The sequence below is a fragment of the Trichosurus vulpecula genome, chromosome 2, assembly GCF_011100635.1.
Source record: "Trichosurus vulpecula isolate mTriVul1 chromosome 2, mTriVul1.pri, whole genome shotgun sequence".
Lineage (NCBI taxonomy): Eukaryota > Metazoa > Chordata > Mammalia > Diprotodontia > Phalangeridae > Trichosurus > Trichosurus vulpecula.
The window spans coordinates 147,883,684-147,897,890 of record NC_050574.1 but is presented as its reverse complement, the minus strand read 5'-3'; the positions used below and the strand labels follow the sequence as shown (position 1 = coordinate 147,897,890).

The following is a 14,207-nucleotide window of genomic DNA, read 5'->3' as shown; positions in this document are numbered from 1 at the left end:
TTTAGGGGAAACTTACTTGAACTTATCTCGATTATTAGTGTTTTCTTCAAATTGACATATATCTGCTTAACTTTGTATGCATTGTGTCTATTCCCTTTTTCACTTTTCCAGTAGAATATAAACTTCTTGAGGGTAGGGGCTCTTTCATGTTTCTTTGTTTATTGTTTTTTAGCCCTAGTGCTGGCATACTCTATACAGTAAATAAGAATTTATTTAATTGATTGGAAAATGAGTCGTCACTTTTCCAGTATAAAGGATGATCAGATGATAATGATTAGTAGTATTAATGCATTCTAACAGATTTCAGTAATGCAAACAAATAGCTCCTTAGTAATCTCAAACTTACTGGCTTGGGGGGATTTTAATTGTTTTTATTTTAGGTTGGGTACAGCTTCCCCTGCCTGTTCTCCACCCCCCCAATATTTTTTAAACTGTTAATACATTACATTTTAATACATTACAAATTTCTGACCCTGATGACATCTGAGGACAGCTGGCTTAATCCCAGGCAAACTCAAAAGAAATTAGTTTGTGCATTAAGAGCAGATGCACACGTTTTTGAATTTAGGATGTCCATAGGAAAAGAAATCATTGAATAACCTAGATGTTGCTGATGTTATGGATAGAAAATAACCTATTTCAGTGCAGGTCAGCACCTACTCTGCTCCTTATATTTTTAGAGAATTGTTTTGGGGCACTGAAATGTTAAGTGACTTGCCTGAGTCGCATAACCATTATTTGTCAGGGACAGAATTTAGATTGAGATCTTCCTGACTTTGAAGTGGACTTTCTTTATCAACTATACCAAATTGCCCCTTTACTTATAAACCATTATAAATACCACTTAGACTGAATATTTTTATTTGATATTTTCTAGTTTTCAGCATTGATTTCCACAAGATTATGAGTTACAAATTTTCTCCCCATTTCTACCCTCCCCCCCCACTCCAAGATGGCATATATTCTGACTACACCGTTCCCCAGTCAGTCCTCCCTTCTATCACCCCCTTCCCCTCCCCACCCCATCTTTTCCCCTTATTTTGTTGTAGGGCAAGATAGATTTCTATGCCCCATTGCCTGTATATCTTATGTCCCCGTTGCATGCAAAAACAACCTTTTTTTTTTGACCATCTGCTTTTAAAACTTTTGAGTTCCAAATTCTCTCTCCTCTTCCCTCCCCACCCACTCTCTCTAAGAAGGCAAGCAATTCAACATGTATCAGTATGCAAAACACTCCCATAAATAGTCATGTTGTGAAAGACTGACATTTCCCTCCCACCTGTCATGTCCCCCTTTATTCAATTTTCTCCCTTGACCCTGTCCCTTTTCAAAAGTGTTTGTTTTTGATTACTTCTTCCCCCTATCTGCCCTCCCTTCTGTTGTCCCCTTTTTATCTTGTTCCCCCTACTTTCATGTTGGGTAAAATACCCAATTGAGTGTGTATGGTATTCCCTCCTCAAGTCAAATTCGATGACAGCAAGATTCACTCATTCCCCCTCACCTGCCCCCTCTTCCTTAACAATGAACTGCTTTTTCTTGCCACTTTTATGTGAGATAATTTATACCATTCTATCTCTTCCTTTCTCCCTCTCTCAATATATTCCTCTCTCATCCCATAATTTGATTTTATTTTTTTAGATATCATTCCTTCATATTCAGCTCACCCTGTACCTGCTGTCTATGTATATGTATATTCCCTTCAACTACCCTAATACTGAGAAAGGTCTCATGAATTACACACATCATCTTTCCATGTAGGAATGTAAGCAAAACAGTTCAATTTTAGTAAGTCCCTTATGATTTCTCTTTCTTGTTTACTTTTTCATGCTTCTCTTGATTCTTGCATTTGAAAGGCCAATTTTCTATTCAGCTCTGGTCTTTTCATTGAGAAAGCTTGAAAGTCCTCTATTTTATTAAAAGTCCGTGGTACTCAGTTTTGCTGGGTAGGTGATTCTTGGTTTTAATCCTAGCTCCTTTGACCTCCAGGATATCATATTCCAAGCCCTTTGGTCCTTTAATGTGGAAACTGCTAGATCTTGTGTTATCCTGATTGTTTTTCCACAATACTCAAATTGTTTCTTTCTGGCTGCTTGCAGTATTTTCTCCTTGACCTGGGAATTCTGGAATTTGGTGACCATATTCCTAGGAGTTTTCTTTTTGGGATCTTTTTTAAGAGGTGATGGGTGGATTCTTTCAATTTCTATTTTACCCTCTGGCTCTAGAATATCAGGGAAGTTCTCCTTGATAATTTCTTAAAAGATGATATCTAGGCTCTTGTTTTTATCTTGGCTTTCAGGTAGAGCAGTAATTTTTAAATTATCTCTCCTGTATCTATTTTCCAGGTCAGTGGTTTTTCCAAGGAGATATTTCACATTGTCTTCCATTTTTTCATTCCTTTGGTTCTGTTTTATAATATCTTGATTTCTCATAAAATCACTAGCTTCCACTTGCTCCAATCTAATTTATAAGGTTGTATTTTCTTCAGTGGTCTTTTGGACCTCCTTTTCCATTTGGCTAATTCTGCCTTTCAAGGCATTCTTCTCCTCATTGGTTTTTTGGAGCTCTTTTGCCATTTGAGTTAGTCTATTTTTTAAGATGTTATTTTCTTCAGTATTTTTTGGGTCTCCTTTAGCAAGTCACTGACTTGTTTTTCATGATTTTCTTGCATCACTCTCATTTCTCTTCCCAATTTTTCCTCTACTTCTCTAACTTGCTTTTCCAAATCCTTTTTGAGCTCTTCCATGGCCTGGGACCAGTTCATGTTTTTCTTGGAGGCTTTTGATGTAGGCTCTTTGACTTTGTTGACTTCTTCTGACTGTATGTTTTGGTCTTCTTTGTCACCAAAAAAAGATTCCAAAGTCTGAGTCTCAATCTGGGTCCATTTTCACTGCCTGTTTATGTTCCCAGCCAACTACCTGACCCTTGAGCTTTTTGTAAAGGTATGACTGCTTGTAGAGTAGAGAGTACTTTGTCCCAAGCTTTAGGGGCCTTGTGCTACTGTTTTCAGAGCTACTTTTACACAGCAAGCTCTGCCACACCAGTGCTCCTCCTCCCCTAAGAACCGCCAACCTAGACCGTGACTCAGATCCAAGCAGGCTCTGCACTCCCACTCTGATCTGCCACTTAATTCCTCCCACCTGGTGGGCATGGAGCTGGATGCAATTGCAGCTGGAAGCAGCCCCAGAACTGCACCACTTTCACACCCCTGGGGCTAGGGCCCACCGTGCACTCCTTTCACTCCGTTTTAGCAGTTCTACCCATTAACCTTCTCTGTTGTCTTTGGCGTTTGTGGGTTGAGAAGTCTAGTAATGGGCACAGCTCAATGATTCAGGGCCCTACCGCCTGTTCTGCCTGGTTCCTGGTCTTGTTGGTCCTGGCGTGGCCCAGGCTGGGCTGTGCTATGCCCTGCTCCCAGCTCAATGCGATAGACCCTTCCCCGCGACCATCCAGGGCTTCCTGGGCTGGAGCCCTGCTTCCCTCTGTTATTTTGTGGGTTCTGCAGCTCTAGAATTTGTTCAGAGCCATTTTTCACAGGTGTTGGAGGGACCTGGGGGAGAACTTAAGCCAGTCCCTGCTTTCCAGCCGCCATCTTGGCTCTGTCCCCCTAGACTGAATATTAAAAGAAGCAAAGACACCTTTTCGTGAAATGCCTGCTTAGTTACTAACCATTATTCTATACGTATTTGTTTAATGTTTCACCTTCCTCTTCTGTCTTTTTGAGTTGAGACTAGCACTCCATCCATTATACCACATTGTGAATGATATTATCTCACAAATTTATCTCTACAGAATGGCAATGGCATGAAAAGTGTTTCCATAGCTTCAACTTTCCAGTAATTAAAATTTTCTATTTTGTCATATTGCATTGCACAAATATAAAACTGTGAGTAATTATAAAATATTGCTACAAGTGTGAATAGAAAATAATTAAAATAATTCTTTTTGTTTTATAAGGTACTTTATACCCCATAATTTAAAAACTAGAGAGATTTATGCATTGAAATAAATGTGACCCCAGGGGCTTTTTAATAAATATTTTTTTTCTTTACATTTTCCTCCATTTAAACATGTTTATATATAAGTTCATTGACATGTGATGAAGCCTGGTCTGCAACAATATCATTTATCACAGTGATGACTAGAATACTTCAAGCTTTCAAATTCATGGTACCCAAGCTGGAGACATGACAGAGGAAAAGGGTTTTAATTTGTGAATCTAATTAAAAGTCCATGAAGTAGGTTTAAATACTCACTCTTTCCTACAGAGTCTAGATCACAAGATAGCTTTCTTAATGGAAAATTGAGTGAACATATTAGCACAGAATTGGGTTAAAATAAAACTTATGTTGTACAAATTAAATATGGTTTATTATAGTAGATAACATCTAACTCCCCTAAAGAGTGAAATTATAAATGAAAATGGTGCGCATTCTTGACATATATTAAGGTAAGGGGAAAAAAACCAAAGGAAAAATGTCCTTGCTTCATTAAGTAGCAAAATAGAAAACTAAAGACCACTTATTTTGAAGGAATCTGGTCATTAATTTTATTTGTGATTTAAAAAGCCCAACTATTCCAAGGTCAGTCATCTTTTTTTCCAGAGTTTATATCATTTCTTTATCGTTTTCATATTGATTATGAAACTTTTCACACAATGCTGTGTTTTAAAAAAATGCTATTAAATTATTACTTAGCATGGAAAGGAAAAGGTTGCCTCATTTATGCATGGTATGTGACAGTCTTCTCTTAATATCATAGTGGTCGGTCAGTAAGCATTTATTAAGTGCCTACTATGTGTTAGGCCCTTTGCTAAGTGCTGGGGCCACAAAAGGGGGCAAAAGACAGTTCCTGCCCTCAAGCAGCCCACAGTTTAATGAGGAAGACAACACGTAAACAAATATGTATAAGCAAGCTGTATACAAGATAAACAGGAAATTTAGGAACAGAGGAAAGGCACTAGAATTAAGTAGTATTGAGAATGGATTTTTGTGGAAGGTGAGATTTTAGTTTGGACTTGAAGGAAGCCAAGGAAACCAGGAGTTGGGGATGAAAGGAAAAGCATTATGGCATTATGATATATACACCATACAACAAAGACAGTTATTTTATTTCTTGTAGAAAATAATTTCTGAAAGTTGCAGAAAAGGGAATTTCTCAACTGTGAACACTTTTAACTTCCTTCTCAGTCTTATATACACCCTAACTGCCACATAGTTGGTAATCACTTAGTAAATGCTACTTTCCTGCAACCAGTTTTTCATCGGTAAATGGTTCTCTTAGACTATACCATCATACATCTAGGATGACTGTAATCTGCAGAGTTGTTGCTGTAAGAACAGGAAATGAACACCTAGTTTTCTTTCTGAAACACACAGCTATTGTTGAGTTTGTGAGAAAGTTCTGTGGTGATTAAAAAGGTTTGAGAGACATAATTTCTGGGTAATTTAATCATTTTATTAATAGGGTCAGCACGTTTATTAATAAAAAAAGGATGTTCATTTAGCTTTCTCTCTTAGACCAAAGGCAATCATGGTAGTGGGCTCACAGTTTATATACCCTTCTAAGAGTAGGTGTTCCCCAGGGTGGGAATCGACTCTGATTGGTTAACAATTAATGAGAGAATGACTGTAACAATGAGAGTCTGAGAGTGACAATGTGTTACCCTTGGATTGAGAGAGTGTCTCTATATCCAGACTACCCCCAGCCTTGGGCAGTTTAGACCAGAGGGTCTGTCTCCACCCAAGTTTGATTGAATGGAATTCACCTTAGACTAGAGAGTACTTGTAAGGGTTGGGTAGGGTAAGATAGAGAGGGTTAAGTTGACCTTCAGAGAGACTGAGGTCTCTAAAATAGAAAAAAAGAGGAAACTCTGAATCTCCCCAAATCATTGGTTATCAGTAATTATTTCTCAGTTCTGTCTTGTTGAAGGTCTTGGGATAGAAGCTAGATTACTACTCCTCAGGATTTTATAGCTGGAGTTAATGCTTTGGAATTCAGTTGGACCAGATGACTCTTGTGGGTCCCTCTCAATGCTGTAGTTCTGTAACTTCATAGTATTCTTTGTATCCAAAAATTACTGCTTTCTTACTGTCAGCAGGGCATATGTTTTAGATTACTTAACGTGGAGTCAGGGAGGCATTTTTGCAGATTTGCACCTATCCATGGACACCCTTGTCCCATTCTGGCTCACTGCTGTATCATGGCAAACCCCTTGGATGGTATTAAAATGCTAAAAGATAAGACATTGGAATGGCATATTGTGCCTAAGGTGGTGACAGAATTGGACCCAACTGAACAATAAAAACCACAACAAATCCACACTCTTCATTTGGCTCCATTCTGGACTCTTGCAAGTGTTGCATGATAACCTGCTCTGCCTGAAATACGATGATTTTTTTCTTTTCCATGAATTGGCATTATGTTGTGGGAACAGTCAGGAATTGACTCAGAAGATCTTGCTTCAAATTATTAATTTTCAGTTTACTACTTGTTTGGCTTTAGGCAAGTCATATTGGTTTTTTTGGTGCAGTTAGATAGCATCATGTTAGACTGGGAATTCTGGTGGTCCTGAGGTTGAATCTGGCCTCAGATATTTATGAGCTCTATGACCCTGGGTGGGTCACTCAATCTCTTTTCAGCCTCAAGTTTTTCATCTATAAAATGGGGCTAATAATAACACTTGACTCAGGATTGTTGAGAGGATCATATAAGACAACAGGTTAAGTGCTTTCTAAAATTCAAAGATCTAGATAAATGTATCTTTTAGTATTTAAAAACTTTTTTTTTTTGTTTTTGAACATTTGTTTTTAAAACTTTGAGTTCCAAATTCTCTCCCCTCTTCCCTTCCCACCTACCCTCCCTAAGAAGTCAAGCAATTCAACATAGGCCACATGTGTATCATTATGTATAACCCTTACAGTTGTCAGTTCTAAAGCTAGAGAATTCATAGATTTGTGGAGAATTTTTTTTATAATGGCTTTTTGATAATATAGTGTTTTGCAGTTTGGGGGGAATTTTCATATATGTCATATCATTTGGTCCTCACAACTTTGTGTGATTCAGGGCTTGGATTCCCTGCATTTCCAAATGGAGAAACTACAGCTCATGGAGATTAGTATGATACAGGGTCACAGATGGGATGAGGTGGAGCTGGGGCTAGATCCTGCATTATCTGACTTCCAGTCCAGTCCTTATTCTCTTATAATCCAACTCTTTTTTTTCTTTTAGAAGCATTGTTTGGTTCCTTTCTCACTTTGGCTATTTCTGTGCATATATTACAATAAAATAGCACTTTCTATGAGATTTTTTTTCCAGATACCCTGTAATATTAAGGCCTTCCTTCTGTGATTGTCTCCAATTTATGTTGTATATTTCTTGTTTGTTCATAGTTGTTTGTGCAATTTCTCCTCCATTGAACTGGTAGTTTCTTGAGAATAGGGACTGTTTTTTTTTTTTTTTTTTTTGCCTTTCTTTGTTTCTCTAACACTTAGCACAGTGCCTCCAACATAGTAGGCATGTAATAAATGCTTTTTGGCTTAGTAAGATTGTAACAGAGAAACCATTTATTTATAAATTTCCATTGAGCAAATAACTCATTTTGGAAATACATTCCCCAGTAACCTGCGATATATGAAGACCTGCTGCTCTATACTTGTGATCTTGGTAAGCAAGACACATAACCAGCTTTGTTGCTCCATCTGATTCCTGGAGTTGTAATTTAGGTAGTCTCCTGGGGCCCAGAATAGTTGTCACATCTCTGCTTTAGACTTCCCACATGAGACAGTTTGAGCATTATCAACAGTAGCTACTGTAAGAAGAGAGAGGCAGTGTTTACTTTGAAGGTGGTGAATGTAGGGTTGCCATCATTGAAGTCATTCAGGAGCATAATGATGTTAGAGTGACCTTGTAGCTGCTCTACCTTCTCCTTTCTGACCTGATTCCCAGAAATAGTGAAGCACCATTTCCTGTCACCATACCTGTGCTATGGCCCTGGGGGAGGGGTAGACATAAGGAGGTTGCATGATTGCATGATTGCCTTCAGTCTATATAAGAAAGTCAGACAATGTCCTCAGTGATTTTAATGGCATCCTGCACTGGTAGGTTAGGATACACCCCAAATCTTACAACCCATAGCATGGTAATAAAATGTAATGATATATTCCATGATATGAAACAATATACATACATGGATTCTGATAATATAATCAATTGTAGGATCTAATTTGTCTTCTCTCACTTTAGGACCTCTTGGTTTCACATGGATTAAACATTATTGCACTTATGATAAGGGAAGCAAAACATTCACAATGAGTATTTCAGAGATGAAGTCCAGTGGAAAAGTGGTGAGTAGGGGCAACTGTGCAACCTTGTTTTAAACTTCTATCTATGTATATAACGAACATCTTTCTTTGATTATTTGTTCTTAATAAATTTTATTCAATCTTTGTTTTCTCCATTCTTACTGACACATAAGCAAATAGAACAGTCAGCATTTTGTTTTGTGTCACAAACAAGGGACTGTGTAGTGTAGTAGATAATGGTCTGGCTTTGGAATCAGAAATCAGATTATGCTGGAGCGGTAAGGGAGCTCAAAAGCCATCTAGTCAAACTATTTTATAGTCAAAGAACCTGAGGCCTAGGAGAGTTAAGTGACTTACCTAAGTGTTATACAGATAAATGTCAGAGTCAAATTTGAACCCAGATCCTTTAACTACAGAGCAAGTCAGTCTTTAAAAGTTGTTTTGGGCACCGAGTGCATCTTCTGTGTTATTGACAAGACTTGAACACAGGTCCTCGAAGCGGTATTGTATAAGTGGAAAGAGCACTGGCTCTGTAGCAAAAGGATCTGGGTTCAAGTCTTGCCATGGTCATGGACAAATCTCTTAACTTCTCAGTGCCCAAGACAGCCTTCAAAGATGGAGCTTCTATTCTCTGGTGGTGGTAATGCAGTTTTCATATTGGCAGTACTCTGTGCTGAAGAAGTCAGAGATCTGTACCAAAAGTTAAAAGTCACAAATGCCTATGAGTGCTTCAGCTAAACTCAGTGATTGCCTATTAACGTGGCATAGTGGAGAGAGTATGGAGTCTGTTAGTTCGTGCCTTTGTTAGTTTGTACAGTTTATTTGCCTTCCCTGGGCCTTGGTTTCTTCATCTGTAAAAGGAGGAGGCTTGACCCAAATGACCTCTCCAGGATTCTTCCTAGCTCCGAGCTCGTGAACTAAGATAGCATTTCAGGCTTTTCTTAACTTTGAAGGAGGAGGGCATGTAATGACTTTACATCGACTATTTCCTTTCTTGTAAAAGTATATAAGGATGAATTAAAGAGCTTGTGAATTTGAACTTGTCAGAGTGATCATTAGATCTACATTTGCTCAATGGTGAATGGGACAGTTTAGTAGGAAAGGTAAGTTGTAGAACCCACACTTCCATTACCCTGCGTATGTTTAAAGGTGGTGTAGCTAAGAAATTCTTTGTAATTCAAGATATAAGTTTTAAAGTATTTAGCAATAATGAAATTTATATCCAGTATACATATTCATGCATATTGACAGTTTTTTTAATATAATTGGCTCCATTTCTTTAAACAAACAGACTGCCATGGCTCCTGTTTGCTTATTAGTAGATTTTAGTGAATTAAATTAAAGGATATGTTAATGAAGAAGAAATGAAGTTGGGGCAGGGAGCAGCTTTTGTTTTTCTGAAAAAAGGGAGGGCCATTTATTTAACAGAATATATTCTATCAGGGTTCTGTATAAAGTTAAACAGCCAGTTTCTCCCCTTGAGAAGTTTTCAGTTGAGATTATGCAATAATGTTATGGTGCAAAGAATAGTGAACTATGCAGTCCTGGGTGTTGTGCTACTAGTTAAAAAATCTATTCTCTTTTTACTCAAGATTGTTCAAATAAACTAGGTATTATCTTGGAGCAAACTATTGCCAGAAAAATTAATAGAAACCTTACTATGATACTAGTTGCTATAAGGCAGAATTTGTTATATGTTCTGTCTTAGACTTAACCAGTAATCATAAATGAACACAGTTATCAAAGAGCTTACTTGTCAGGTACTCTCACCTATACAGAAGTCAGATGGCAATGATCATTCAGTACAATAAGACTGTGACTATAGAATTCCATTAGAATTACAGAATTTAGTATATCCATCTTTTGGATGGTCATGAAATCTAATTTGTTACCAAACTGTGAGACTGTTACAGGTTAACTATTTCCTTTTTCCAATAATTGTACAGTTTATTCAGTCATAGTATACCAAAAAGAATGTCATAATGATCATGGGAAAAATTTTATTATTCTTTTACAAATTATATACTTTATAACTAATTACTATATGTTATGGGAGTAGTTTAGTACTAATCCTCCTTTTTAAAAAGAACAAGTACACAAGTGAAAGTAAATTTATAAAAATATTAATTATAGTATATCCTAATCCATTTTATCTATAAAATCAAGCTTTATATTTTAAGTTATCTGGCTATTAATTATTAGGGAAAGTGAAAGGGCAATCATTATGTCCACAAATTCCGTGGCTTTCCAGATTCCATGGAGAAGTTACAGAATAATCCATGTAGTTTTAGATAAAGGTTTGTATGATATTTTCATTCCCATCTTCACTTCTCCACTAAAATAATGTTCCTCAAGGGCTTTTTGTTTTGTTTTTCTATCCACATCTCTTAAAAAAGGAAGAAGCACATGTTTTAATGCTTAAATGATTGTTGGATTAAGTTGCTGCATTGCTTTAATAATATGTGATTTCGTTGTTAACAGAATGGTCTTGTCACTAGCTCACCAGAAATGTTTAAATTAAAATCTTGTATCCGAAGAAAGACAGATTCAATCGACAAACGATTCTGCTTTGACATCGAAGTGGTTGAAAGGTTTGAACTTTTCTTTATTTTATGCTGAGAAACAAGTGTATGCAGAGTGCTTTACAAACCTTAAAGCAACATATAAATGTTCGCTATTAGTATTAGTAGTAGTAGTAGTGCTATAGTAATATAGCCCTGTGAAAATAAAGCAATTCAGTGTCACAACATACACATTCACAGAACGTTAACTTTCCAGAATAGAAACATAGTGACAATGTAAGTGGTTGCGCATTAGAGAAAGAACATGTGATCGTCTAATGTTGAAACGCTTAGACCAAGCAGCACCAAAGGATGTATCATACCTCTTACTTTCAAAATGTAGTCATTACATTGTACTGAACTTATTCTATTAATAAATTTCTGGATTGTCACACTTGAAACATGATAGCCTAGAGTTATGAAACCAATAACCAAGTAGAAATATGACTACTTCACTGAGTATCTTGGTGGTGCAGTGGATAGAGTGCTGGGCCTAGAGTCAGGAAGACCTGAGTTCAAGTCTAGCTGTAGGCACATACTAGCTATGGGACCCTGGACAAGTCACTGAACCTCTTTGCTTCAGTTTCCTCAACTATATAATGGGGATTGTTGCAAGGATCAAATTAGATGATATTTGTAAATCATGTAGCATAGTGCCTGGCACATAGTAGATACTATATAAATGCTAATTCATTTCCCTTCCCCTTAACTGGTACTAGGAAGTGTTGAATAGTGAGTAGACAGCTGATCTCAAAGTAAAGGCCTTCTATAACCGTAAACTACCTATGTGACCTTAAGACTAGGCACCAAACCTCTGGGAGCTCTAGATGAAAATCTACAAGTTACATATACAGTTCCTGACCTTCAATGATAGAGGAATTTCCTACCCAGGATTTCTGTGCACCAATGAAATCACAGGTCCTAGCCAAAACAAAAACAAAACAAAAATCCCAGAACTATTATTTAGGCTATGTTCATGTGACACCAGAAATTTCTGCTTTGATCTACTTTTACAGATTTCAAGGGTGTAGCTACTCCTTCCCCTGATGTATTGTCCTCCTTCCATATTCTGTGCAATTCTTGTCCAGGTTTCCTCTTGAATGTCAGAAAATGCTGAGGAAAAGGTTTTTTTTTTTTTCGCTTTTACACAATTCATAGTTCAGACAACTTCAGGAGAAGTTACTGGAGGGAGCAGCAATTTTTTTTTTTAACAAATATTGTCAGAGTCCTGGTGGGGTGGCAGTTGGTAGCATGAAGCACTGAAAACAAACAAAAAAAATAAATGGTTGTTGTTTTTCAGATGTTTCAGTCGTGTCTGACTTTGTGACTCCATTTGAGGTTTTCTTGGCAAAGATACTAGAGTGCTTTGTCATTTATTTCTCCAGCTCATTTTACAGATGAGGAAACTGAGGCAAATAGGGTTAAGTGACTTGTCTAGGGTCACATAGCTAGTAAGTTTCTGAGATGAGATTTCAACTCAGGAAGGGCCTGACTCCGGGCCCGACACTATCCCCTGTGCCACCTACCTCACATATGTGGTTTTGATAAAGTGACCTTAAAGAAGACACTGAGTCTTCTTTCCAGTTTCTGGATTGGCATCTTCTATGAGAGTTAACTATGTTAAGTTATTTAGGCTAGTATTCCATTCTCAATGTTCAGTCAGCTGAAACTAACGACAACATGTGGAGTCTCCTACCCTCGAGTAAGAAGGTGGCATGCTGTAGTGGAAAGGGCTTTGAATATGAAGTGTGAGAATCTGAGATTGAATCTCAGCTTTCCTACACACCTATGTAAATTCATACAGTTCCCATAACTTTTCTGGACCTTTGTTTCCATATCCCTGAGAAGAGGATGTTGGAATATGCATAATGTCGCAAAAGTCTTTTGGGACATCCTGTATCCTCTCTAAATCCTATGAGGAAAAAAATGTAAATGTGATTTATATGGGTTAAAACCAGTGTTTGTGTGTTTTCCGATATAGTCACTGAGTAATTGAGACCTTGCTCAGAATACTTTTGGATAAGACTGTCCTATTTATCATTGTGAACATACTTCGTTTGTGTATTACCACTCATTTTGGAAGGAGAAAGGGAAAGAAAAGAAATCTAGTTTTGAGAATATGAGATGTACTCTGCAACACCAAACTTATTTTCTTTCCCTTTAAACCTGCTTCTCCTTCATGCTTTACAACAGAGATGTGCAGCACTACACTGTTATTTGTAAATTTAGGGTTATCTCTTCCATCTCCTGTTATCTCATTTTCAAGGGGTAACCAGTACTTATCAATTTTATCCCTGCGATGTTACTCACGTTTATCATTCTCTTTTACTACTAATACCACCCTTTTACTACTACTCATTATTATTCATCTGGACAGTAGCATTAGCCTCTTTACATGTCTTCCTATCTTCTCTCTCCCCCCATATACCAGAATAATTTTTCTAATGCATATATGTTCATACCATTCTTCTCTGAGATCTTCAGTAGCTCCTTTAATGCCTACTAAATAAAACTCTTTTTATGTAGCATTCAGAGCCCTCCAAAATCTTTCCAACTTTATCGTATATTTTTCCTGTCTATAAATTCTCTGTTCCAGACAAACTGAACAGCTCTCTGTTTTATTAATATTCACTATGTTTTCAAGTCTCCATGCCTTTGCTCAGGCCGGGCTTTTTGCCGGGAATGCCATCCCTTTACTTTTTGACCTATTCCATCATGTTTTTAATAGTTGAATTCAAATTCCACCTTTTTAAAGAAGCCTTCCCAAAAACTGCCATGTACTAAGATCTCATGTTCATATTTTGCTTTGTGATGAAGGGTCAAATGCATAGTCCATGGGTCACATAGAACCCATAAAACTCCTGGCAGCAGCCCAATACAGATAACAATGTAACTGGGAAATATTTAACAGAATAAAGAAAAATATAATGAAATATAGATAATAAGAATATGTACTTTTCTAAAGTCACTATGTGGCCCACAGGGATCTTTATGTATGGTTTAGTGGCCCCGTTTCTATTTGAGTTTGACACCACTGCTCTAATGCACTTAACATTTTCTATTGGTTGTTTTGTCTTTTTTATTGATGTTTAATCATTCTTCCCTTTCTCGTATGGTGCTTAATATTTATTGTTTTTGATCAGGACCTATAATTTCAGTGGTGTAGGGGAATTAACTGAGGAATCTGCTACTATAGGAGAGGAACTGTTCTGGAGTTTGGACTCTTCAAAAGTTATACGGGGGTCCTGAGAGGTTGAATAAACTGCCTGACATTGATTGCTTGACTTCCCAACTCTGTGCCAAGCTGTATTATTGTATTATTTGTTCTTTTAAAAATTTTTTTAAA

The 14,207-nt window shown here is 37.2% G+C and overlaps 1 protein-coding gene across 1 annotated transcript in view; it reads left to right on the top strand.

The window, feature by feature from the left end:
- ARHGAP42 (Rho GTPase activating protein 42) overlaps positions 1–14,207 on the top strand; it is a 428,597-nt gene that overhangs the window by 311,493 nt on the left and 102,897 nt on the right. Inside the window, exons 9-10 of the mRNA XM_036743492.1 lie at positions 8,242–8,342; positions 10,782–10,891. Of these exons, the coding sequence (XP_036599387.1) occupies positions 8,242–8,342; positions 10,782–10,891 (211 nt within the window). The remainder of the gene's footprint in view (positions 1–8,241; positions 8,343–10,781; positions 10,892–14,207) is intronic.